This window comes from Clupea harengus, chromosome 25 (genome assembly GCF_900700415.2).
Source record: "Clupea harengus chromosome 25, Ch_v2.0.2, whole genome shotgun sequence".
NCBI lineage: Eukaryota > Metazoa > Chordata > Actinopteri > Clupeiformes > Clupeidae > Clupea > Clupea harengus.
The window spans coordinates 7,152,399-7,179,536 of record NC_045176.1 but is presented as its reverse complement, the minus strand read 5'-3'; the positions used below and the strand labels follow the sequence as shown (position 1 = coordinate 7,179,536).

General features: G+C 42.3%; 3 protein-coding genes across 5 annotated transcripts; 1 reads left to right on the top strand and 2 right to left on the bottom strand.

Annotated features, from left to right (window-relative positions):
- Positions 1 to 1,381: 1,381 nt before the first annotated feature.
- On the top strand, positions 1,382 to 4,261 carry ackr4a (atypical chemokine receptor 4a). Of its 2 annotated transcripts, none has more exons than XM_031563052.2 (2): positions 1,382 to 1,653; positions 3,104 to 4,261. In XM_031563052.2, exons 1-2 carry the CDS (start codon positions 1,463 to 1,465, stop codon positions 4,224 to 4,226), a joined length of 1,314 nt encoding a protein of 437 aa, XP_031418912.1. In that variant the 5' UTR covers positions 1,382 to 1,462; the 3' UTR covers positions 4,227 to 4,261. The 2 variants fall into 2 exon arrangements, with proteins under 2 accessions (XP_031418912.1, XP_012691334.2); XM_012835880.3 differs by having other exon boundaries at positions 1,392 to 1,653; positions 3,098 to 4,261.
- Positions 4,262 to 6,201: 1,940 nt separating this feature from the next.
- e2f5 (E2F transcription factor 5) lies at positions 6,202 to 12,767 on the bottom strand. The gene is made up of 8 exons (XM_031563053.1): positions 12,466 to 12,767; positions 11,411 to 11,520; positions 11,012 to 11,173; positions 10,357 to 10,459; positions 9,897 to 10,173; positions 9,526 to 9,669; positions 8,334 to 8,372; positions 6,202 to 7,512 (listed from the first exon to the last, which is right to left on the bottom strand). Exons 1-8 carry the CDS (start codon positions 12,604 to 12,606, stop codon positions 7,403 to 7,405), a joined length of 1,086 nt encoding a protein of 361 aa, XP_031418913.1. The 5' UTR covers positions 12,607 to 12,767; the 3' UTR covers positions 6,202 to 7,402.
- A 56-nt stretch (positions 12,768 to 12,823) lies between these two features.
- On the bottom strand, positions 12,824 to 26,136 carry lrrcc1 (leucine rich repeat and coiled-coil centrosomal protein 1). Of its 2 annotated transcripts, XM_031563049.2 has the most exons (20): positions 25,948 to 26,136; positions 25,178 to 25,270; positions 24,636 to 24,841; positions 24,403 to 24,468; positions 23,979 to 24,155; positions 23,736 to 23,887; positions 23,399 to 23,608; positions 22,885 to 23,087; positions 20,876 to 21,044; positions 20,261 to 20,409; positions 17,970 to 18,174; positions 17,240 to 17,379; positions 16,475 to 16,676; positions 15,998 to 16,183; positions 15,541 to 15,715; positions 14,911 to 15,074; positions 14,454 to 14,662; positions 14,130 to 14,267; positions 13,676 to 13,811; positions 12,824 to 13,237 (listed from the first exon to the last, which is right to left on the bottom strand). In XM_031563049.2, the coding sequence occupies exons 2-20, from the start codon at positions 25,219 to 25,221 to the stop codon at positions 13,127 to 13,129; spliced, it is 3,042 nt and encodes a 1,013-aa protein (XP_031418909.1). In that variant the 5' UTR covers positions 25,222 to 25,270; positions 25,948 to 26,136; the 3' UTR covers positions 12,824 to 13,126. The 2 variants fall into 2 exon arrangements, with proteins under 2 accessions (XP_031418909.1, XP_031418910.1); XM_031563050.2 differs by lacking the exon at positions 25,948 to 26,136 and having other exon boundaries at positions 25,178 to 25,469.
- Between the last annotated feature and the right edge of the window lie 1,002 nt (positions 26,137 to 27,138).

Genomic DNA, 27,138 nt, shown 5'->3' with positions numbered 1-27,138 from the left:
TTTATTTTATTAAATTTAATAAAAGTGTATCTTTTCCTTGTGCATACCTGTTCCAGAAGCCATCTCAGTAGATTGGAGAGGCCATTATGACCTTGAAATCAGAACAGGAAAACATGAGCGAACAGCAAAGCCTTGCAGTTGTTTTCATGAGTGATCAGAATGGCTACCACTTGGTGGCAGTATATACTGCTTTTAGGTGAGAAGGAATACAGTGAGTAAAACTAAAGAGTAAAGAATACAGTCCTTTCTAGCTGAAAACAGTTTTGTAGATGTAGATTGAATTAATGTTATCATCAGTTTTGTCATGTTTTTTTACCGTGTGTTTAAGGTTGGCATTTAGGTGAGTTACAATGAGCAGTTTCAAGGTATGTTGAATATAGCTGGGCATGTCTGAGTACCTCTATCTCTAATGCAGTGTGGTAAGGGCCCATCTGACTCATGCTTCAAATATGTTTTAAGAGGTGTTTGTTTTTGAAAGGCTGATAGGTTGGTAAAATTTGAGGTCACAGAAAATACAAGCGAGATTCCTGAAGCCTTGTGTGCCTCGTGGGGTTAGGGTGGAGCAAAAATGCTCGATATTTGGAAACACAAGTGGAAATATTTACAAAACCAGTGTTCACTGCAAAGCTATGCCATTTAAATTGGAAACAGCTGGAAAATTGACCATTTTAGCCATTAAGGATATGTACAGTAAAACAATTACAAAAGTTCCTTTAACGATAAAGGCATGGTCTATGCCCCCTCATGAAATACACCTGAAAATGGCCGGTCAGGTAAATATTAGATGACTGAAAAATTCAAGAATTTTTTCTTTTAAAATGTTTTGTGATTAAATACATTTAAAAGATGACTGAAAAGAACTATTTCTCATGTTTGGGAAGAACTCTTGTTTGATCATTTGAGAAAACCCACTTCCTGTTTTTCTATGTTTCCATATGTGTTTTTAGTGTATCCAGAGCATGTTGTTTTTTGCCATTGTTCCTTGTTGCTGTTTGTCCATTTATTTGTAGTCTGTGATACGATGGGTTTGTTCAAATCAGTAACCAAGCATATAAGGTATTGTCATCTAAATACTGTACATAATTATGGTAGTGTTTTAGTATTCACCTTCTTAAAATCTCCTGTAAACTTCTACACATTGTATACTCCAAAACTCAATTCAAAGTAAAAAATTGAGTTGAGACAGAGAGCAGAACAGGGTAGGACAACAGGCTAGACATATAAAAGACATATGACTAGCCTGTTGTTTCCCTGTCATAAATCAGAGCTTTGTCACTCTCTTAATTGTTATTTTCTTGTATGAACACCTGCTTTTACAGTTATGTAAGTACCCATGATTACGTGAAAACTAAACACTGAACCACCTTCCCCTAAAGGCCTTAAACTGGAATCCGGGCTATGAACGTGCTGTTGAATATCCCCATTTGGTTAAATGCATATGCATTTTGGATAGTGACTGAAAATGAAACCCCACCCAACACTGTTTTTCTCCTTCTCTCTCTCTCTCTGGTACACACACACACACACACACACACATCTACCATATCTCCTGGGCAGCATTCAGACTGATGTTGGTGTTCACAGGACAAGGAATGTCAGCCTGAGAGGAGCCCATCTCTGCATACCACCACCAACAGAGGAAAAGACCAAAAGGTAGGGGACCCAGGCGTCCTGCATGCACACACACACACACAGACACACACACAGACACACACACAGACACACACACAGAGACACACAGAAACCTACCGCATCCACAATCCACAATCCACATCCGTAAATTATTTTCGATGACCAAGAAAGTGGGGTCAGGCTACCGAGGTAGTGGTCTCATCAGAAATTGGAGTTGCTTAAATATAGGCATGCATCACAGATCACACAAATCCATCCAAAGTAATCACTGTAAGCTCTTGCAAATCACTTCCAGGCAGAAGTTCTGTATCTGCTGTGCTCAAATGTTCATCTGGCAGCCTCTTCAGCATATCTACTTAACTAACCCACCTGGGACCTCTATCTGGGCGAGAAACGCATCATAAACTGTCAATATAGTTTACGTGGTCGGTAAAGGACAGCGACTAAGCAGGGAAACTCTAGCCGCAGTTAGGCAAAGCAGAGAGGTATTGCCATCTGTCGAGCTGATGTTCCTTTCGCTCAGTGGAGGTGGGAGTGGAGCTGCAATTCCCTCGGGGGAACACAACTCTGCTTTTCATTTCAGCTGGGTGAGAATGTAGGGAATGATAAATACTGCTTTCCGTGCCCTTGGCTGAGATCGCTCTCTGGAAGCCACATGCGCGTAGAAGGCTGCAGAGCCCAAAGTCTGCTAGGCGTCACAGAAACAATATCAGACAAATCTGCCGTTTGAACGAGTCCTGGGGCTGCTATGAAGGCTTCAATTGCCATTTATGGTCGTGGTTATTTACTCAGCATACATAACAATTTTACTTGTGAATTATCCAAATCATAAAAATAAACTTAATAAATGTGGAAGCTTCTCATTAAAGAATTGTGTCCCTGAAATGAGCTCACTTCTCACGAATGCCTTACATTCTGGAATGACTTACATTCTGGAAAGATATTCTTATAACTGTTGAATCAACTCCAGAACATCAAGGGTTCCCCATTGGCATTCCTTGAATTTCCTATTAATTCATTCATACGTGATACGTGTTATTTGAAAACCCTTTGAAAGATAAGACCATATTAGAATAAATATGTAAAAATATGCATTTCCAAACTTTTGAGTGGTGGTCTATTCAAGCTCATCTAAAATATCTAGCTAAGTGCCTACATCAACATTCATAAGTGCTGACACAACTGGATCCCAGCGGAAGTGTTCAAGATAACAGGAAATATTCATCATAGTTCTCTGCACGCAAAATTACTCTGAAATGGCAGTAAACAGCCATGTTAACCAGTTGTTCATCTCCTATGTTTATTTAATGGTTCACCTCATAAATGTCCTGTTTACGAGGTCCAGAGCCGCAACATACCAATTAATTAGACACTCAGGCTTGTGGTTCCTCTCAGGAATTTCAAGTGTTTACACTCAGAATGCTGATGCTGATTCGCTGACCCTGACTTGACTTGTTTTTTTTAGCTGCAGATCGCAGAAAAACCCAGCCAAAAAAATGGAAGACTACGAGGACTACAGTTACCACGACAACACCAGCGACAATGACAGCTACGAGGACTACCACACCGTGTGCGAGAAGCACGACGTGCGTTCTTTTGCCGGCGCCTTCCTGCCGGTGGTGTACTCCATCTCCTTTGTTATAGGGGTGGCGGGCAACGCGATGGTGGTGGCTGTGTACGCCTACCACAAACGACTGAAGACCATGACTGATGCCTTTGTGGTCCACCTGGCTGTGGCGGACCTGCTGCTCCTGTTCACGCTACCTTTCTGGGCCGTGGACGCTGCTCGGGGCTGGCAGGTGGGGGCGGTGCTGTGCAAGCTGGTCTCGGCTCTCTACACCATCAACTTCACCTGCAGCATGCTGCTCCTGGCCTGCATCAGCGTGGACCGCTACCTGGCCATCACCGCCGTGGGTCGGGACCGGGGACAGGGCAGGGGCTTCAGGCCCAGCTACTGCAGCAGAGTGTGCCTTCTGTGCTGGGTCGCTGCGTTCACGCTGGGCGTCCCAGACTTGGTGTTCTCTACAGTGGTGTCCACGGTCAGCGGGAGGACGGCCTGTTTGGCGGTCTACTCCCACGAAATGGTCCCCGTGACCCGAGCCTGCCTGGAGGTGGCGGAGGTGCTGCTGGGGTTCCTTCTTCCCTTGACAGTGATGCTGTTCTGCTACTCGCGAGTGGTGTGCACCATAGGGGTGCTGCCTCTGGAGAGAAGGGGACGAAAGTGGAAAGTCATCCGAGTGCTGCTGGCTGTCGTGGGGGTCTTTGTCATCACCCAGCTGCCCTACAACGTGGTGAAGTTCTGCCGGGCGATGGACTCTGCGTACGCACTGGTGTCACACTGCGAGGTGAGCAAAGCTCTGGACCGAGCCGCCCAGGTCACAGAGAGTCTGGCTCTGACCCACTGCTGCCTGAACCCGGTCCTGTACGCCTTCATCGGGTCGTCCTTCCGACAGCACGTGCTGAAGTTTGCCAAAGGCCTCGAAGAGAGGAGGAGGAGGAGGAGGAGGACAGGTTCTATTGAGACAGAGCAGGGAGTAGACATAGACTTAAACTCCCACGCAGGGTCTCAGGAGACCAGCACATTCTCCATTTGAACAGTGGAAGGGTGGGACAAAGGAAGGGAAAGGTTGAAAAGGAGAGAGACGGAGAGAGACAGAGAGAGACAGACAGAGACAGAGAGAGCTGATGAAGGTAAAAAATGTATGAAATCTATCCACATTTTATAGGGCTCACATCCTAATGCATGTGCTATAAGCACTGGATACATGTAATTTAAACATTATTGCTGAAACTACTTCAGCTTATACATTCACTTTTCAAAAACATATTTTTTTAAAACTTAAAAAATGTTAATAAAAACTGTAATCTGCTTTATACATACATATGCACTAAATATGACTCATTGTGTATTGCTGGAGGAAAAACTGCTTCAGGAACATCTGTGACTCAGTGTTGTTTACCAGTAAAGCCCACATGTAATGGAGATGCCTGCTGGACTTGATCTCGTTGTTTATATTGTTGTCATGGAAGGTTTTTTGGCAAGAGTCATAATCAGTTTTCAACAACATCTCATCGCCTCAGTTGACTAGGGGCACATTTGGCTGAGAGTGTGAAGGTAAGATTGTGAAAGGGTCAGTTCCAGCAGCCTGGCTGTGATAAGGGATTTGGCTCCGCAGGTTTCTTTGAGCTTTGTGGTCATCCGAGACCCACCAGCGCTCAGTTGTCTTTCACCCCACCCCTCTTTTTCTCTCTGAAACCATGTCACATAATGGTTTCTCACAGCGCTCAGAACTCGGCCTGGGAATTCAGCATGCCTTTTTTTTTACTGATGTAATTGAAGTCTTACACGTCTCTGTATTGTTATCTTGTGAAAAGTGTCAGGGCGATACCCCAGTTCCTGCATTTCTGCCAAAGTTATACCCAAGTCACATCCATTTAAGTGTTTTCTTATGCATATTGAATTCCCATTAACGCTCCATGATGCAGACATTTTACTCCAGGAATGCAACGTTTCGCCTCGAAACACAACAAACAGGCAACTATTCTGTCTGATAGGAGCATTTTTATATTGTTTACATTTCAGAAGTCATCAGGAACGGCCTGCACCAACTAGATAAAGTTACTGTGGTTCAAAACAAAAAATGTTTTACACTTCCACTCCTAAAAGCTCAGGTCTACATCTGTGTTTTGAGATAAAAAAAAACTTCATCCTTAAGGTTTGTACAAAGATAACACCACCCAGCAATCAGTCCACCAATCTCTAAATATTTTGGCTTTTAGTGGGAAGACTCAACTTAGGTTAAACCTAAGATTGCTTAACTAGTATATGATGTTATCAAATAAGAAAAAGGAAGATATGTTCTGCAACTACAAAGTGGTAGTGAATTGACCCATTATCTTACCTCAGCAAATCGAAAAAGAAAGGTTTAAACAAATATAAAGCCAACACAATCTATAAACAAACTGAAATTCTTGCACAGTTGAGTGCCTTTGGTTGTGTAGACCCCATTTCCCAAGTTCTTTAGGGATCACGGATGTTTAGCTCGAAATTGTTTTTTTTCTCCAAGCTCTATGTCCTTATCTTCAAAGAGTTGGCAGCTGGTATTGGGTAATTGCTTACATTTACTGGAATAACTGTGTGTTTTTACATGACTCCACTCATGGGCATGGCATAACATGACCAATTACATTTTAACCAGCCATCTATGACCCTAGGCCCCACGTTTCACTGGTAACTAAAAGATATGTGCACATATAATAACATCACATTTGCTCCATTCGCCGCCTTTCCTCATTACCAATCTGTCTGCGACTCAGTGCATCCCTCTGGTGTGTGACTACAGAAATGCACCTCTACTACCATAGGACCATCAGATATGACGGGACAAAAGACAAGCTACTTGCTTTAACAAACAGAACTGTTTAAAATATCATCATTGCTTGGAAAACTAAATGGCATTTTAAAACCACAGAATGGAAGACCAAGTGCTCTCAGGTGATAACAATAATGAAAGTGTACACTCATTATGTTAAGATGTGTATGAATATTAAATCACAAACACAAATGAAAGCAGTCATTTTCTTTTAATACCAAACGTTGGCTTTACAAAAGGTGCAAAAAAATAACCAGAACAAAAATAGATAACTGCACTGCTTTGTTTTTAAGGAACAACAGATATGTGGCAAACAAAGCAGAATACAAAAGGCACTCTTTTACTGATCAAGGCAGATTATCAAAAGGCAGTTGCCAGCTTAGAGTCCTCTTTCATGAGAGAACTATAGATTTATTTATTAAGTACAAATAATTTTGTTAAGAAACAAAAACTTACAAACAACTATAAATAATTAGTGAACAAAAAAAGTCTTCACAAACATGGCAGTGTCACATTAATTCAGGAACTTCTGTCAAAAACATAATATAAATACCTATGTTTGGCCCTCCATTCATACGCCTCTGAGGGGGGACACATTCAGTAGTATGTCTGCAGCATTAAGACTATTAATCCAGTGTGCTTCACCAATTAAACACAATGGTCTTGATACCACATAAATCACTATATTCATTACCACAATCTGGGCCGTCACATGCGTCAGGCTTTCACTCACCAAACTGCCTTTTTGATAACTACTACGGTTGCCTTTTTCAGAATCTCCCATCAGAAAACACTGGATACATTACAATAATCGAGGAGAAACACGTGACTTCAGGCACTATAAATGATCTCAGGTATAATTGTCCCTCGCAAAAATAACAAGATAAGAAGTATTATGGCACATACTCTATAAGGAAGAACACGGCGACACCCAACCATCGGCTAGATATCTAAAGAATCATAAAGATATTTGGCCCAAACCCACCCATCACCTGTCGCTTGGCTTAAATGGCCTCTTATCCCCTCAATAAAAACACTCGTCAGTCAGTCATCCCTGAGCACAGTGCAAACTGTCTGTGTAACCTAACCCATAACGGCCATCTTTATGAAAGTCAGCATCTAGACACAAAGGAGCTGGTCACACCGCACGCTAGGGCTCTACCTTAGAATAACAGGAGGAGCAGAGAATTCCTAGACTCATCTGGCAGGCAGTTTCTGGGGTTCATAGCTGTACAACCACAGACTCAGAGTAGGCAGTGATCATAAACTCAATGTGTGTAGTGTATAGGGAGACATTTACTATGGGCTTAAATAATTACCTTGGCTAACCAAAAGACACTTGTGTTGTTTGTGCAGTCCAAAGGCTCAGTGAGAGCTCTTCCTCAAGTGCTAATTAATCAATAATTAAGGATGTGCACGTCAAACAGATCACAGGCCGCCTCGCTGTCATCCAGGTTGAAGCTGAAATCCACACCTGGGTTGGGCGAGAGGCGCAGCAGAGGGAAGACTGCAAAAGAACAGCAGAAAGAAAAAAGTCACTTAGTAACCAACATGACGATGCTGATTTTATGATACTGGGTTGTCTGTTCTTTTGTGTTGAACGCTGAGTGTGTGCCAGGGAAGCTCTGAAATCACTCCCTAGGCAAACAACATTTTTAGACTTTAGGCTTTGTGCAATGCTGGCCCTCTTCCTCCCATAAAACCATCATGATAAGCATTAGGGTAACCGGAGCGATTTAGTTAAAACCTCTACAAGCTACTGGTGACTACTGGTCCAGATTCCAAGGACCCAAGATGTGAGGTGGAATACTATTTCAAACGGTTTCAGATGTAGAAGAGGCCATCGCAATAACCTAAAGACGAAATAAAGCCCGTCAGACTTCAGGCTTATGTGAAAATGGACAAGTAAGCTAGCTAATTATACATACAAAAGGAATACACCACTAGGATCTGAAACATGCACCTTCTGTTTTGAGCTAGGCCTACCTGAACACAAATATTCAGACTATGAGCACAGACAGCAATTTAGGCTCAATTTAAATCTAGTGAGGTAGGCTGCCACTCCACGCTTTGGGTTTGTTAAACAAACAAAACAACCAACAAGTGCACTCAAACCAGTAAAACAGAAGGAAAAAAAGAAAGTATATACATTTAGGCTACTTTTACCAAACAGTGACTCACCTGGGTTAACCTATTTTACCAGCATAGGGTCTGTTTTTTTTCCATAAGTTAAGTCAAATTGTATCTTTTTTCCAGCATGTGAGTTAAAAAGTCTTAGGATACTACCGTCATGATGGCAGGAAGAAAACATTAATTCTGAATGCATACCATCAGATGACATCAGCTCGTCTATGAGGTCAGCAACTCCTGGAGGTAAAAGAAAACTCTGACTGTGACGACAGCATATGATAAAAGTCACTCCAAAGAAACAGGTCTGGATAGAGGGGACTGTGCAGCACTCATACTACATACATGGGAGGAACTGCTACATGTGAACAGAGCTGATGTGTAGTGCTTCAGAGCATGGCCGTATCCACCACTGAGGTCCTCAGGATGTTTTCCCAGGTGTATATAATATAAGTAGTGAAAAAACTGCCAAAGAATAACTCTACTGTGCTGGTGCAAAGACATTTCTCATCTGATCACCGCCGTCTATACTTCACCGTGGGTGGAGGGAATGATCTTGTCATTACTAGAGAATCTTAACTCAACACTGTGGTTTTTTGATTATGTCAACAAACCTAACAGGCAGCTGTATCCGCCAAAGTGTGATACAGGTAACTAGTGAACTTTACTACTGGACTACTTGTAGTTCAATGCCATTCATCCCCAGATATCATCTGACTAATATCTCATGTGCGGTCGCTCCAAGTTAAACAATGGCTGTCCATCATGATGCAGGCTACTTAGTTTCACTTCAGTGAATTAACTAGATAGCTAACATTAATTCTATCCATCCATCCAATGTCCTACTGAAATACTTTCCCTCAGTTCAGTTTGTGTTAATGGTTGAAATGCATATTAAGATGAGGTACCCCTATACATTTATTTTCATTTAATTCAATTCATTTAAAATGATTAACCCTAACAATTGAACCCTATGTTTACTTTCTCCACTGACACACAAGGTAAACACACACAGCAATAATTGACCTATTGTTCCCATGTTTGGTTACAATTAGCTTTCAGTGGTGTCTGTAGTCTGAATTTCCCTTTACTTGAACCATTTCATTAAACTTCAACACCTTCTGTATTTCCAGATTGTAGTGTGGATCATTCATTGCAACATTTAACCTTAATTGCATGCATTGCTGCTTGGCAGACTGCTTGCTACTGCCCACTGACATGGTCTAAAGCTATTGTTATCCAATTTTAGCCCTCCACATGTCTTTAAAAGCACATATGTAGATCAGGGAAATCTTTTCTTTTTCTTTTTAAGCTAGCAAGATTGGTTTTTGGACCTCAGTATTTCTAAAACCCTGCGTACGGCCATGCTTCAGAAGCCTGGGGCTCTTCTCACCCTCCCGCTCCTCCTTCATCTGCTCCAGCATGGAGTGCAGGTCAGGCCCATCCATGGGCACTTGGGAGTGGAGGGAGGACTCAGACCCACCCAGCGAGTCCTGCACAAGCAGACTCATGCTCTCTGGAGTCTCAGGGTGACAATCTACACGGAGAGATAACAGACATTAATTAGCCGCTCCTCACAGTGCAGGACAGTGTCTGCATACGAATCTGACAGAAAAATTACGCTGGAATTCATAGAGCATGCGATAATGGGGTGGGAGGGGGCTAGTTTCATTCATTCAATCACTGATTTTATCACTAACTTTTTCCTTCCCTTTGAATTGAGATCGACCTAGAACATTTTGTTTTTAAATGTTACTAACATACCCATATGCGTGTCTGGTGGGGAGGAGAAGGGGCTGATCTGGGGCCTGGTCTTAAACTGGCCGGGCTCCAGACTGCCCAGCTGTTTGTGTGCTAGGGAGCACCTCTGGAGCCCTGCAGGGGTACTGGGGGGAGTGGGCATGACCGAGATGTCATCAGCGGGAGGGACGGAGAACACCACAGGCCTGGCACTGCTGGACTCCCTGTTGATCAGAAGCACCTGGATGGGAGCCAGCTGACTCCGCAATTTCACCTGGTACCTCTTCTTCTCAGTCTGAGCCTAGGGTAGAGGTAGCATTCAAGCAACACGTTTAAAATCAGAGTGCACATTCAAGAAGACATTTAAGGACATGAACAATTAAGTTTTACATCTGTTTTGCAGCTTTCACATCTGTTTTGCAGCTTACACACAAGAAAGACAAACACAAATTTGTCACAAAGTTATAAAAAAAAAGTTACATACCGGTCCAGCAACCGCTAGCTCTGTTCCTGATGGGGCCATCACAGCCAAAAGGGTGTCTCCACTGAATGAATCACACATGTCTTCATGCGTGACATATTTATAGGTGTGTCGTGTTAAGGGGTTCGCAAGAAATGGATGAAAAATTCAAGTGGTGCAAAATGACAGAGATAGGGTGTTCAAACAGAGCACAATAATCAAGACTTTCTTTTAATGAAAACAAGCTGTATGCTTCCCATTGTGGGTTGGCAGTTTTAGCTGCTGCTACAAACTGGAAAAACAGGAAAAATACCACTAGTACAACAGATAAATATAGCAGTTAGCTGTTGAGACAGATAAGTTAAGTGGAATGCAATACTATACATATAATTTGCAAACATGACCAAAGGACCTGAATTTCTACTTAACAAAGAATCGTTGGAAGGCCCCTTAAACCTTTAATTTTTCCACAGACAATTCCATTTCCTGCAGTGCAGCCTTCTGAAACATGATATTCTGAAATAGAAATATGATCCCTAAATAAGGCGTCAGCAGCTTGCCCACATGATGAGAGAGTAAAGTTTCATTCAATTGGCTAAATTCTTCACACTTCTTCAAAAGTAGGCCACAGGGTAGTCAGCATCAGGACTGTGCCCATTTCCAGTCTACCAAAGGATATCTGTTGTTTATTGGGTCTTCACTTATATTCTTGAGGCACTCCTGGAGCAAGGCCTCCTGCTGGTCAAGTTCACGCTCCTTCATCTCCAGCTCTAAGATCTGGGCTTTAAGCAGCTCCACGTGCTCAAGCATCTCTTGGGTCTGGCATCCTGTTTTCTCACCTCTGGCCAAGAGGAAGACCAGAGATTACAGAGTGGGAAGACAACATTGTCACACAAACAGAGAAGAAATACATAAAATACTGTGTGATGACAAGGCATTCTGCATGTCTTTCGTCCTACATCAAATCTGTGCATTAATGAGACTGCATACTGAAATACAAAGGAGCTGGTGTCCAGTTAATAAGTTATGCAATTATATGAAGAACGGATGTAATAGTAATTTCATGATTCCCACTCACTTCCACTGGATGGTGTTCTTAGTCCTCTTCTCAATGAGCCCAACACCCTCTAGTACATTTGTAATGTCATAGATCCTTCTTTTCTGCCTGACCGCCAGAGTATCTGCTGCCTGTCACCACATGAAAATGATCACTATTTCACTGTAACATACTTACGACATTCACATGAATAAATCGCCCAAAATAAAACGGATTCTATAAAACGCAATAATCTATCGGAGAATACCATAACTATTTATTTAACGTTTTCCTAGTTTGTCACTTGAGCGCGAGTCTTTTCGAGTTGTCCATTTAAAATTTTGACCCTGACATAAACTGTTGACCAGTATCTCTAATCGGAGTAAATGTGTTCCGTAAACTAAGTGCATTTAGCGTACTAGGAACAATCAATAGCCAATTCACAGAAAGCTGGTCCGCTAGAAATAACGTTAGCCAAATTCGTTAACTTTACATGACTAGACAGGTGCTGGTTAAATCAAAGTTAAAGTCACTCAATTGACAAATATGCATTCTACTTTTTTCAGCTGAAAAAAAGATTAATGTTAGAGAAATATCCCCTGGCAAAGTCTTAATAACTAATGAACTAATGAGCGCAGTGATTAAAGCTAGGCTAGTCGCTATGGCAAGGTGCGCCAGGTCATGGCTGTGGAAAAAAAATATCAGTGCACCTGCTTAGATGACAATAGCTATATCTACGCAGCAATAAACATAGGCGCTCCAAAGACGCATCATTTACATTTTCATCTCCCACCTACCACGCATAGGTACTTCCATGATCACCAAAAAACAAGCCAACCACTTCGGCCTTCCTACGACCGAAGACATTTGTCCGGACATTTAAACCTAACATTGGCTAGTTAGTGTTCACTGCCAACTCCTTTGTGTCCTGCCTTCATTGTGAGTGTCATAACGTTGGCCAAGGTAACATTACACATCCCATTGCGTTGCACGTAAGTTAAATTAGAAAGCAGTTAACAGTTAAAGATAATTATTTCAAAACAATACAAATAATTCAATACATCTGCAACGCTCGCATAACTTTCAAGATTACTGACCACTTTCAAATCGAGTATTCCGTTCTTCGCTTCTTGCAGTAATGTCACAAATTTGATTGCGAGTAGACCCAAACTTTTCTCATGCCGACTTGACCCATTCGGCGTTGACTTCGGCCGGGTCGAGGTATTTACCTCAGTCATTCTCTTATACCTTGGAGGTGTTTTTGACTCAGCAGAGATAGGAGTATCTTTTCACCCCCTTACTCCATTTACCTCAGGGCTCCGAAGGTGAAGACACAAGCAAGCTTTGAAGCTCGAGGCGTTTTAAATGAAAGGAAGTGACGTTAGATTACAATTACCATGGCAACTAAGAAACTCCCCGACCACCTGTCCTAGGCGGCCGAGTTCGTTTGCGAGCTTTTGACAGGACATGTACTTTATTTCACTAACGATGTAGTCACAGTTTTCCTGGACACACAAGCCACGTTGGTTACAGTTTCCATTAAACGTGTAAAGACATTCAAAGAGATAAACACAAATTAGATCAGGTTGTAAAACTCATCCAAGACAAACATAATTAAAATAACTTAGCATAGATAACTTATGATACAACATCACTGCTCCTCATAACGTGTTATTTACAAATGTACGTGCAAAACAGGGACTAAAAGAAAGAAAAGCACAAATTTGCGCTGTCCTGATAATGCAACAAAACATTTGGTCAGAACTCTTTCAATACGCTGGTGAGACGTCTCATTTTCTCTTCCATCATCCGTTTGGTATTCTCGGTCTCCTCCAATAGGTGCCGCATTTCCTCCTCCACTTCAATCACCTGCATGATACCAAACACTTCAGAAAACGTTGCAGTAATTTTGTAGTCAAGGCAGCACTCTAATTTGATGTGCAGCCCACACAATACTAGTTTTAGTTAAGTGGGATGAACACAAGAACTCTTCCATGTGCTAGAGTAAAATTATACTTAAATGTAACAATAACCCTTCACTGTTGTACAATTTCCTACATGCTACCAGAAATATGTTTTTTTAGTAAGACGGTTCCAATTCCCCACATAGTACCATGGTGCCCCAATCACTGCTCTTTCAGACTTGTAGAAGATGGGACCAGTGGGAATGCAATTGGAGTTGTTTTCATTTTGACAACATCTTGAAAAGTTATGACTTCTATTTGCAAGATCCAAAGAAACATTTCCAGACTATTTCTGCTGCTGGCATCCGTTAAGAAAAACATTGTTTTGAGACAGCAGTTTTACCTTGTGATTGGCCAGCTCAATCTGTTTCTGTTTGTCATTGATGAGGTGCAGGAGCTCAGTCTGATGGGAGGCCTGAAGAGTCTCCAGCTGTCTGCGAAAAGCATCATCTGCATTCCGCAACTTCTCTACAGCACCTCTAACAGACAAACAGAAAACCATTCAGACTAATTACAATGCAGTATCCTCATTTTAAAGCATATTATGTAAAAGCATTATTCTAGCTCTCTGAAAAATGGTGTACTAGTGCAGTGGCGCAGATGGCACTGGGGACGGGGGGACATGCCCCCCCCAGATTCATAGTGACCCCGATCCGTCCTCGAGGCGACAATCATCAGTTAATAACTCTGCACAGCTGATTAGGCGATGTTAGCGTCCCCCCCAGTTAAAAAATCCCATCTGCACCGTTGTACTAGTGCAACTACAGTTAAACATATCGATATCCCACAGGTCTTACTTGTGACCCTGCAATGCTTTGTCTCTCTCCTCCAGCAGGGTTTTCTCTTTGGAGTCAAAATGTTCCTTCATGCGTTTCACCTGAGTCTCAAGCCTGCTGAGTAAGCCAGCCTTCTCTTGCCATTTGTTATTAGAAGCCCTGCCAGGGAAAAAGAATGTGTAGTACATATTCAATTCAAACTGATAGTAAAATACCTAGTCATCAATGGAGAAGTGACAATCTCAATCTCAATCTCTACAAACTTCTATGCTACAAAGTTCGGTGAGAGGTTCTTCCAGTAGGTATTGGTAGGTAAGTCACTATGATAAACATAAATGCACATACCTGTAGGCCTCTTTGACCTCCTCCAGTTCGGCCTCCTTGTCCTCCAGCTGCTGCTTGAGCTCCTCCTTGCGGAGGCTGAGCTGCTCCAGACGGTCACGGAGCTCCACCACTGGGGCCGTCTCCTCCTTCAGCCTCTGCTGAAAGCGCCGCTCTGCCAGCGCCCCCTCTTCACGCTGCCGATGTAGCTGCTCATCACGCTCCTGCTGCGCCTGGAAGAACCAGGGAGAGGAGAGGAAAAGGAGAGACCAGAACAAATGGAGGGGAAGTTATTTGATCGATGGAGTTTACTGCAACATGGAGTGGCAAGCAAGAAAGACAGAAAATCCAACAAAGAAAATGCAACCAGTTCCTTTCCTCCATCTGTTCCTTCCAGTCACTGCAAGTGACTGTGGTGAGGAGCATGAGTCTCTGGCGTACTGATGAAACACCAAAACTAAGAAGATAACCTTACTATTACCTCTTTGAGCTTGCGGATAGTGTCCGTCTGATCGTCCACAATCTTGGCTTTGATCCTCAGCCCGTCACTGTCGCGCTCATTCTGCTTCTTCTGTGTCTCCAGCTCACTAGACAGAACCTCAATCTTTGCTTCCAGACGACCTCTGTCTTGGGCTAAAGATGCCCCTGTGAGTGTGTGAGTGGTAGGTTAAAGATCACAAGAAACACAAATCACATCACAGCCCTTTGGTAAGCTTGAAGTAATTGAACTCATTTTCGAGCTTTACCGTCACAAACATGTTACGAGTGCTTGTAGACCTTAGTACAGAGGGATTTTTTACTGGTAATATGAGTAATATTTAAAACTGGAACACCTGTAGTTTCCTCAGAGACATCATATATCTCTGCAGAGTTTTATTTTCTATCTTATGTTATGCATTTTATGTATTCTATTTTTTATCTTAAATCTTTATGCACTCTATCCTAGTTTTTATGTTTTATGTTTATTTGATGTCTATTTTTATGTGGACCACTGTGCATGTAATTTCTTTGTGCACGTAATTTCTTTGCTGTTAAGCACTTTGAGCTGCATTGTTTTGCATGAAAGGTGCTATACAAATAAAGTTTATTATTATTATTATTATCATCATACCCTGTTGCGCCAGCTCGTGTCCCCAGAGTTTCCTCTCAGATCGGAGGCCATCAATGACAGACTCTTGTGCGGCGACCTGGGCGACCAGCCTGGCCTTGTCCTTCTTCAGAAGCTCCACCTGCAAGCCCAGACTCCGGTCCTTCTCTGCTGCTTCCTCCAGAGACTGGATGCGGGACTACAGTAGACACAAGTAACTACACAGTCCATGACCATGACGCAACAGAAAACATCTAACAGCCACGTCTCCTGCAGATCAACTGGAAGAGTGGGCCACTTTCACAAGGTAATTTCCCATTTGGGCCCAAAACCTCCATTGTACATTCACTGTGGACAAAAAAGTTTGCCGAATAACAAACATGAACTGCATTTACACCATCTAAGAGCACTGACGGCAATCTCCTAAAACTTTTTGGTTACAAATTAGTGCAAGGGCAGTCAAAGTCTTCAGGTTCCACACCTTCAGGTCAGTGATGGCCTCCTTTCGCGACTTGGTGACCTCAGCGATGCGGTCCTTCTGCTCCCTCACCATGGTAGTGAGCTCCTGCACCAGAGCCACAGACTTCTGCTCCTGCTGCTGGGACTGGGCCAGGGAGGCCTTCAGCTCAGCCAGCTCCCTGCTGGCGTGGTCGAAAGCAGTCTTCACCTGGCACACAGGAAACAGGCAGCACATGTCTAGCAACCTTATCCGTCCTTGGTATTTCTCCATTGATTGGGATGGTGTTGTTGTGATGGTGTTGTTCTGATGGTGGTGTTATGATGGTGTGTGCTCGACAGAAGCAATTCATGCTCAAGTTTTTACACAGGCAAACCAGTCAAGCAAAATGCAGATTTAGAAGAGGGATATAAGTAGTAACTTTCTAATGCTTCTGGCAATGTATAGCATGGAGTCTCGTTGGGTTTGCAATGCATCATTAGCGTAACAGTAGGACGCTACCTCGTTGAAGCGAGCTGCCTCAATGGTGAGGGCCATACGGAACTCGTCCTCCAGGGCGGCGTACTGCTGTCGACTCTCCTCCAGTTTGCACTTGAGGGCAGTCTGCGTGTGCTCGTGCCTCTGCTCGGCGAGAGCCACCTCCTTCCCCAGCGCCTCTCGATACTGTGCACTGTCAGGGAGCAGCCGCGACTCCAGCTCCTTCCTGTGCAGTCATGACATCAATGTGTGTGAGTGTGTGAGAGAGAGAGAGAGAGATAGAGAGAGAGAGAGGGATATAGGGATAGAGAGGGGGGGAGAAAGAGAGGGAGAGAGAGAGAAAGAAAGAAAGAAAGAAAGAGAGAGAAAGACAGAAAGAAAGAAAGAAAGAAAGAAAGAAAGAAAGAGAGAGCGAGAGAGAGAAAAGCTGTGATGTGATGTGTCATAACTGAAGCAGAAATTCCTAAATATCTTAATTCTTAGGGGTATTAAGGTAGCAACGGTATTAGGGAAGTGATTGAATACTTTGGAGAGGTAAATCTGCTAGAACACTGGCCACCCAGGATGTGAAGGATGTTACTAATCTTCTATTGTATTACAATGTCTTTGCCAGCTTTGTTTGGCTTCATTGTTAACTCCTTATCTTATCACATTGCGGGGACGGTTGAAATGTTTGCTGATTTGATCTTATCAGACATGAAATAGGAATTCTCTGGGACCCCCTGAGGGGAGGTCCTGGCACCTGGCAGGAAAGGTGGGTCATTTACAGCTACGCTAGCCAGCATGTACCTGTGGATCTGTTCTCTGGACACCAGAAGTTCATGCAGCTGTTGTACTTTGTCCTTTTGTTGTCGCAGTGTCGCCCTCAGGATCTCCACCTCCCTCTTGAGAGCAGCAGCCCTGTTCTCAAGCTCTTTGCAGCGCTTCATCTGAAAAACGAGGAGTTTAAAAAGATCAGGATAATTATGAGGCAGCCATGATGGTATTTCTTTTGTACTGTTACATGGCACATTTTAAATTATAATGTACAGTAACAAGATGAAGTTCCACAACATATTTAATCCTTCAACATCTCCAAAATTGCTGAGTGTCAGTTTCCCAAAGAGGCATTAAAGTTAGTCATGGACAAAAATACAATTTCTGAATCATGGATCGTTCCAGATTCATAACAGCTGATTTATGTGTCTGTATTCAAGGTCATATATTAATGTAAGTGTCGAAATAAACAGTAGATTAATATGAGCCTTAATGAGACCATGTTTAATAATGGGAACATTTGATCTTAATAGGGTGAAAAGTCTAGTAGCAATCCCAAGTTACTGAATTGCATTCACTTTTCAACTTTCATTCAATTCTTTGTTTAACCATGTCATTCAGTAACCTTAGGCCACCGAATCTCACCAACCCAGACAAAGACAGCAACAACATAACGTGCCGAATGTGGCCACCGGTGGTCCAAATGTGCCACTGCTCTACACATGTGGTGCCAGCTACGGGGGGAAAGGGGCTCCTCCAGTACCTCCTCCGCTTGCTGCTGGGCCCTGAGGGCCTCTGCCTGGGCCACCTGGTCCTCCAAGCTGCGCAGCGCCCTCTTCAGTTGGTCCTCCCGGCTGCGCGTCAGCTCCAGCTGCTCGGCCCGGTCGCCCCGCCTGTCCTCCAGCTCCTCCACTCTGGCCTGCAGGGACGAGCGCTCAGAGCGCTCCTTCAGCAGCAGCTCCTTCAGCCTGTCAGGGAGAGATGAAGAGAGAAGGTCAGAGGAACGGACGGGAGAGGGAGATGGAGGTGTGTGTGTGTGTGTGTGTGTGTGTGTGGGTGTGTGTGTGTGTGTGGGGGGGTGATGTGTGTGTATGAGTTTCTGTTTGTGTGTGAGAGAGAGAGTAACACAAATATGTCAGTCAGCATCCATCTTTTCACACAGTACACTTCTACATTGAATAACTGCTACTAATTAATCTTGAGTGATGACTGAAGTCTGCGTTCCGAAACTGTCTTAATTAAAACACTAATTATAGGCTTGTGAGGGTTAGTTTTGATTAAATAAGAGTGGGATGTCAGTGGGATAATTAATGAAATATATTTAATTCAAAGACGCGTGAGATAATTTTTCATAAATACAGAAAAGAGCCACACAACCGCATTGCCCTCATTTCACATACAGACCTACATACGTTAGCTCATGGGAAAAAGACTGACAGAAAATGACAACTTTCACAAGTGTAACATTTACAAAAACTGTGAAACTCCACAGGCACAGTGGATGTAATGCATTTATTTGTGTGATGGGAGCACCTTGGACAAAAATACTAAATGTGGACATCTTTAAAATCCCATTTTCCTAGGCCTGGAAACCATTAAAAGCTCTGACCCTGCCGACTGTCAGGGCACAGTCATTAGCAGGGAGTACAGCCAAGGTGAAGGTGGCAATTAAGACAGAATCATGCGTCACCGAGGACATATGCCTGTCGCCATGGATTTAATTTCCATCATAATTACGATTTATCACCATTTGGGGGTGGGGGGGGGGGTTGGGGGTTGGAGTGTTGGGTTGCCGGGGGCGATGCTCTGCAGAACATCAACACGGTCCCCGTGTCCCCTATCTCAGCTAATGAGAAACAGGCATCTATAACGCTCTTCAGCACCGACATCTAAATCAGGGGTGATTGGGACATTGGGAGCGGTTGATTAAGGATAATTATACCCGTAAGTATTCCATCCGTGGTCTGCCCAGACCCGTGCCAATTACAATTCAGACATGAGGGCTAATAACTGGCTACGAAAGATGGCAGAAATACAGGTACAAGAGCCCTTTGAGGTGAAACAAAGCTGCCAAATGAGGCTCTTTTATCTTCTTTACTGCATGGAGGCTCCTGTGGTGCTGGATTTATGGCTTATGGTCTGGATTGCGTTTCCAGGTAAATAGAAATAATTCCAAAATACGTTGACAACGTCTGACAATTTTTTTTAAAGAGAACTAAATAATGAGAGCAATGTGTGCGTGTGCATATGGAGTATAGTAAAACAACAACAACAAAGACGTGCAGAAGAGAAAGAGAGAAGAACAAGATAAGAGAACAGATAGAAATAATGGGCGAGGGGCAGGCTGCTTTAAATGTGAGGTCAGTTCTTATAATATTGGGAATTCACATTTCAGTGGTTTTCAATACAACATATAATCTAAAGCAAATATCCTGCCTGTCACTGCAGTTCCCGGTCACATTGGAGGGAAGCGGTTAATTTCTTTCGAACGGCTTTCAAAATGGCTTACTTATGCCAAAACTGCTGCCTTTCACAATAAAATATGAATTAAATTAAACTCTTTTCATCTATTTTGGACCATTAACAATTGACATCAGCTCAAGACACTTTACAGAGCCAAAGGGGGGGAGCAGAGAGAATCAGAAGAAAGCGAACTTTATTCCTTTCAGGGTGTGTGTGTGTGTGTGTGTGTGTGCGTGTGTTTGTCTATGTCTGTGTCTTTGTCTTTGTCTGTGTGAGCGAGTGTGCGTGAGTCTGTGTGTGTGAGTGAGTGAGTGAGTGCGAATGTGTGAGTGTGTGTGAGTGAGTGAGTGAGTGAGTGAGTGTGTGAGAGTGAGTGTGTGTGAGTGTGTGTGTGTGAGTGTGTGTGTGTGTGTGAGTGAGTGAGTGAGTGTGTGAGAGTGAGTGTGTGTGAGTGTGTGTGAGTGTGTGTGTGTGTGTGTGTGTGTGTGTGTGTGTGTGTGTGAGTGTGAGCGAGTGTGTGTGAGCGAGTGAGTGAGTGTGAGCGAGTGTGTGTGTGTGTGTGAGCGTGTGTGAGCGAGCGAGCGAGCTAACCTCTCTGTGGTGTGCAGGGCCATGCTCTGCAGGTCTTTCTCCTCACTAGCGCGGGTCTGCAGGCTCTTCAGCTGCTCCGTCAGCTTCCTCACCGCCTGCTCTGCCTTCCAGCGCCGCTCCCTCTCCTGATCACGCTCCTCCACGATAGCCTTCACACACACACACACACAGACACACATACGCGCACACACACACACACACACACGCGCACACACAAACAGAGAGAGAGAGAGAGAGACATAGAGTGACAAAAGAGCTCATTCATACAGATCTCTTTATTTATTTTAACTCTTTTTTAAGAGATAAACAAATCTGGACCACTTGAGGAAACAACATGAAAACCCAGGCTGCAGTAACTCTCATGATAAAAATACCAACAATTCAACAATAAACAATTGATACTTTGTATCCACAGTGATTTGATTTATTTTCATGCCATTACATCACAATAGTACAGAATGGTCATTTCTCCTACCTCTTCTCGTAAAGACAGAGAAGCTGACCCCACCTTATCTTGAGATGTTGAATTGAAGCCGATGATAAAACAATTCGAAAATATAAGATGTTCCTTTTTTGTTCTTTCACCTAATATCATGTCATAAGATGGCTGCATACCCTGTAGGTCTCCTCCTCGCCTTTGTTTGATTTCCTTTCATCTGCCTCCCTTGATGCTGCATTTTTCAAGCCCTTCCTGGTCGTCCCAGGGGATGATAAATGGACCCCTTGCCTCTTTGTCTGGCCCATAGGGAACTTTGAGCTACTTGATTTATGTGTATCTGAACCACTGTAGAACACAAAAACATAAAGAGTTGACATTTTAACAGTGTTGATTACTGTGTGTGTGTGTGTGTGTGTGTGACTATTTCTTGCTATGGCAATACTTCACCATAAATCAACGCAGAGGTCACAAATTACAGTTTTACACAAATTAGTATACAATTGTGATTTACTGTGTCTGTAAACAGAATCTTTAGCATGGCCCATATTTGTAGGATTTTAAGTGTCAAAATTCATCAGCAAATAACCAAGAAACCACAGGTTAGGGAATGTGACAGAGCAAACGAGAGAGACCTCAGCTCAATGTTGGTACCCAAGCATTTTTAAACTGGTCTCTCTAACCACACAATCCTGTATTTATTCATCAAAATGAATAGTATAATACAGCCTATACCATGTACTGTCTAAATGTGCATTGGTAATCTGACATTGAATAAGGGTTTGTCTCCTACCACCATCTTGTCAGGTACTCCAGGTAAAACCAGATTGATTTTGTGTCTCCCTGACTCTGGCGAATGAGACGAATTTGATTTATTTAATCAGATAACAGACACATGCGGCCAGCCCGCTGTGAAATTAGTCAGATGTGCTTTATTTAATTTAGGCGACCATTAATATAATAACAAATGTCAATCTATTTTATCCTCCACTAGCGGGTACAAGTGATGTATCTTCATTAAAAAAGAATTATCCTCTCGGGGTACGTGAGACCATGGGGTTGACTGTAATGACAGTCATTTTTCATGAGGGAGAGGAGGCAGGTGACCAGCGAGTTCTTCTCCTCAGACAGCAGGCACCAGAGAGGCTGTCACTGTGCAGCGGGCTCAGGCTCAGGCTCAGGCTCAGGCTGGGATAAGACCACACCATCTGTTTCTATTAACTGAATGGCTCAAAACCGCATAAACAAGTCAAGTTCGATAATTAGATCAGGCTACGAATGAAAATCACCATTCCTTGTACGTTCGTGTCAGTTTATCATTTATACACATAATAGTCACTGTGTAGCATAGTCGTCAGAGCACAACTCTAGCTGGCGTTCATCAGGTTTCACGAACTTGACCCTCAAAATGAACAACTGTAGCTTGTAACAGATTCTAATATCGGATGAATAAGAGAGTTTGGCACGTGAAGCATGTTCAAAGATCATTCATGCTTTTAGTCTTTGAACAGTGGATGTGTAGGCAACATGCTGACGCTAGGGCTGAACGATTAATTGCATTTTCGATTTAATCGCGATATGATAAAACGCGATTTTCTAACCGCAACGTTCGCGATTAAAAAAACGTGGTCTAAAAAAAAAAAAAATTCATTTTGCACACAGTGTTTAAAAAGCCACCGATTTGTTGTTCTTGGCAACATGCTGACGCTAGGGCTGAACGATTAATTGCATTTTCGATTTAATCGCGATATGATAAAACGCGATTTTCTAACCGCAACGTTCGCGATTAAAAAACGTGGTCTAAAAAAAAAAAAAATTCATTTTGCACACAGTGTTTAAAAAGCCACCGATTTGTTGTTCTTGTTTCTGTAATGAGCAGTTCAATAAAAATGTAAAATGTGGGAAAGAATATTTTACACTAAATGTATCTAATATTGTGTTGGTCATATTTAAATCATTCATTACGTTTTGTTGGGAAAAAAAGAGGATAAAAAAAAAATCGCATATTAAATCGCAATCGCAATATTTTGGTAAAAAATCGCAATTAGATTATTTTCCCAAATCGTTCAGCCCTAGCTGACGCTGCTTGTGTCTACACATATGTAAGGATGTAAGGACACGTTAATTCTACATTATCACCCTAATACTAGATTATTCTATGTCTCAGCAGAACGGATGGTCTAGGCACCTGATGGCTGATGGTTTGCCTCTTGTGTCCTTGTTGGCTTTTTTCCCTGGGGAACTCCTGGTCTGCTTCGGGATTTTGGAACGCCGCCGGTTCTCCTTCCCGCTGTCGCAGTCACTCTCGGATGTCAGATCTGTGTCCCTCTTCGCCCTCAGAGCCAGAGGAGGGCTGGAAGTGCTTGATGTGGAGCCACCTTTCTCAGGCACCTTAGGACGCAGTAAGATAATATTTAATTCACATTTTACTGCTGAGACATTAGAATAATCTAGTATTAGGGTGATGACTAAATGTAAATGTACTCTGACAATGGAGTCAGAGCTGCTTCTTTCAATGCAACAGACTGATTTAGCAAAACACTGTAACTTCTATGAGAACACATGTGATAGATTGATAAAATGATGACTAAGATATTCCCCTCTGTTGATGTGATTCTGTTTGTGGATACTGAGTACAGACCAGGTTTTTTCTTTTTTTTTTTTTTTTTTTAAAGGAAAAATTGATGTGTTATATGACCCACCTTCTGGAAGAGATGGGACACCTGCTGTTCCAGTTTCTTAATGCGCTGTTCGTTGATATGGTTTCTGGAGGCAGAGTGTGTTGTGGTTGGGCCAGGTTTGACAGCTGCTGGAGCTCCAGGTCCTCTGCCTGGCCCAGTCTTGTTGCCAAACTGGGCCAGGACGTCATCAGTCTGGGGCGCACTACGGGGCCTGTCAGCTCTCCTGTTTGTCTTGTCGAGAGAAAAAACAAAAAGCAGTTCAATTTTTCAGTTTCAAATTCAGTTATTGGAAATGTGCTGTATTTAACAGTCTCTGCCCAACACTGTTTAGCTGCTTTCAGAACGTTGCTGTTCTTACGTCAACATTGGTATCTGTGCATAACAGGTGCTCGAGAAAGTCCTCTAAACCCGGGATATCAGTGGGGCTGTCTTCTCCAGGGTTGCCGAAACGGTCAACTCCATCTAGGATGAACACCTGTTGCAGGGATTCTAAGACTGTATCCCTATATCCTGGAGAGAAAGAACACCACACACAAATACAGGTAATTCACATAATCATAGCACGTGTACCCAAGTGAAACCAAAGGAAGCTGTGCCATACCTGGAAGAGCACAAACTGGATTTTGAGGAGCATTAACAGTGTCAGCCGTTAGCGTGACATCTTTAAGGTTCTGCAGTCCCACCATGCACTGCAGTAGATGGTTACTGTTGTCCAAGCGGTTGCCATGGAGCTGGAGGTGCTTTAGTTGATATTCTGAGCCATGGAGGTACAAGAGGCCTGTGGGCAGCAGAGACTTTCTTAAACAATCTTATGAGATTTCAAGATACAAAACAAGAATGATAGTTACATTCACACAGGTAAAAACATGCACAAAAAAGATAACATATAGAGTAGGTTGTCTTCAGCACCTGAGCTCACATCCGGGGCCTGCAAGTGGCATTTCTTTAATGACAAACTGCAGTTCAACAAGCAGACACAACTTTTTACCATCACTACTAGTTCTTTGAGTCTGATTGAGTCTTACCTGTGAGATCACATATGCGATTATATGACAAGTTCAATCTGGTGAGATTTATCAACACATCAAGACCTTGAGAGGAGAGAAAAACATGTCAGGGTATATTTTTGTTTGAAACTTTCAAAAGATTAAAATGTGTATCTTGCGGTGCTGTTTGCAGTCATACACTGAGCAAATAATTCCAGACAATGGAAAAGCTCAAGCAAAGTAATGTTCATTCGGAGGTATCAAGGGCTTACCTTCAACCTTTGTGATTAAGTTGCAGGATAGGTTTAGGGTGCGTAAGGAGGAAAGATTTCCTAAACCGTTGATTTGTGTTATACGGTTGGATGATAGATCAAGATGTCGCAGCTGCCAAACTTCAGTCAAACCCTCGATTTTTGGTATGTGGTTACAGTGAAGATTGAGTATTGTAAGGTTGGGATTCAGTGGAACATCTAATAAGCTAGATACATGGGAAAAGAGTACACATTATTAAGGTTACCATCATCTGATTAGATTACGCAAACTACTGGAAAGCTACAACCATAAATTTCAGTTAAAAATTATGACATTACATAGTAACTTCATTCACTTTCACTTTAAAAAAAAACATCAGTAAAAACTCAACACAAAAAGTAAACAAAACTAGATTGGAGATAAACGTAGTTAGCCAAACATTGAGAAAGATAACGGTGGGGAAAGAGCCCCACAGGACATGGAAATAGAACACACACAAGTTTTATAGATTAACGGACAAGCCCAGAGACATACCTTAGAATACAATAATACTTGTTTTTACCTTGATATGTTCTTGTCGATTAGGCAAAGTTCTTTATCTGCCATATCCTTTTAATTTGAGTTATTTAGGATAACCCCAGTTCTGAGAAATAAACTAGAAACAAAAGATGAAACGTTAGCTGTTTAGGGTAGATAACGTTACCTATTAGTCAAGTTAAAGTTCGGCTAGTAAACACACACAGCAGGTTATAGTTGTGTTACACGCTAAAAAACCTTTATGCTACGCCAAATGACAGCACTGTGATTTAGGTATCGTTGCTACAGGTTGTTGTTGATGTTAGGTATCGATAGCTATCAAACAGTAATCTTACTCCAAAAGGTTAACGTTATCAGCTATCAAAGCATAGTTTAGTTTTATATTACTGTTCGAACATGTAACGTTAAAGTTCGTGTTTAACGTATCGTAAGCATTTGCCAAAGTAGCCTACGTTAGTGAAGTCACTGTTGGTCACAAGTCTGAAAAGTTTAATGTTACCAGTTAACGTTGGCTATGTTGATACGTTAACAGATAACGAGATTCCAGAAATAGAGAAATAAGAGAATACTTTCTATATATGTGAAGAACATTTATCACATCAATGGTATAAACCAGTCGTGGATAATTTACTTTGCTATCGGCTACCTAGCTAAGATGTGATAACTTGTGTTATCTGACACAAGTTAGCAATCAATATCTAAATTTTCATATGGCTAGCGATTGTATTTGTACACAAAATTCATATTCTGACAAAAGTTTGAGGTAAAACCACATTTGTATCAACCATAACTGACCCAAGGTAACTTTCTCCCTGTCATGTTGTCGTTGCTGGGTTTCTTGAACTGGCCGCTCAGTGTTTAGCTACCATACGTACTTCCTGTTGTTGGTAATGAGGTTTGCTCGGCTGTTCACAACTTCCTCTTTTTTGGGGACACACCAGGTTGCCGATATTCCCAGACATAATGGAAAATGAAAACAGCCACATGTGAAAAGAAAAATGAAATAAATAAAATGAATGAGAATGATACATAATACACATAAGATAAATTAACACGAGCTGATTCTTCGTAGATATCCCATTTCAATCTCACTTCAGTCATTCTTGTCATAGGACAAAGCATGTCCCCCAACTGTAACTGCTATCAGGTTTAATAATCAACATATTTTTCATTGTAAATGTTATGAAGGATTAATAATAGAACTTCTTAAACACAATTATCTTCCTCATTTTTATTTAGTCATTATCTTATCAAACTTGTGACCTATGACCTCTCACTATAACTAACAGTGTCCACAGAGAAGGGTTCAATCATTCATAAATGACACATGCCGGGGTCTCTGTCCCCAACCAATTGCACGAGGGATTTAGCATGTTTTCCTGTGTATAACCCAAAAAAAGAAAGAAAATCAGGTGTGACAGCTTGCAAAGCTTTAGCATAACCTAGGATGTGGCCAAGGCTGTTCATTAAGAATTTCATAAAGATCTTAAAAACAGGTTTTGGTGAAGAACTGTGCTGGCATTCTCTTCAAACCAATAGAAATAAAAAATCTCTTTTCAAAGCTAGCAGACCAAATACAACTATGCTCTTCTCACAGAAGGAGATTTGCTTAGGTTTCTTGATGCATCCCAGTAAGTAGACCTACATGTCTCCACAGAAGATAGGATCAGTTTCCCAATATGAAGATGACAGTGACTTGCCTTCCAAAACATCTTCTTAAATAATTCTGTATAAGGTCTCCACATAAACACATTTTTAATTATTACAGTATGTGTGTGTGTATTTATTCTCCCCCCAATGGACAGAGATTTCTCTTCACTTGTTAAGATTTTAAAGTTCAAAAAGCTTGGGGTGGCGTTGGCCCAGGCGCTGCCTTTATTAGCGGCCAGTGACAGATTCCGCCTACTTAAGTCTACGTGTTACTTAATATTTATTTTGCTGCCAACCAGGACAAAGTATTTTGAAAAACTTACATCACATAAGCTC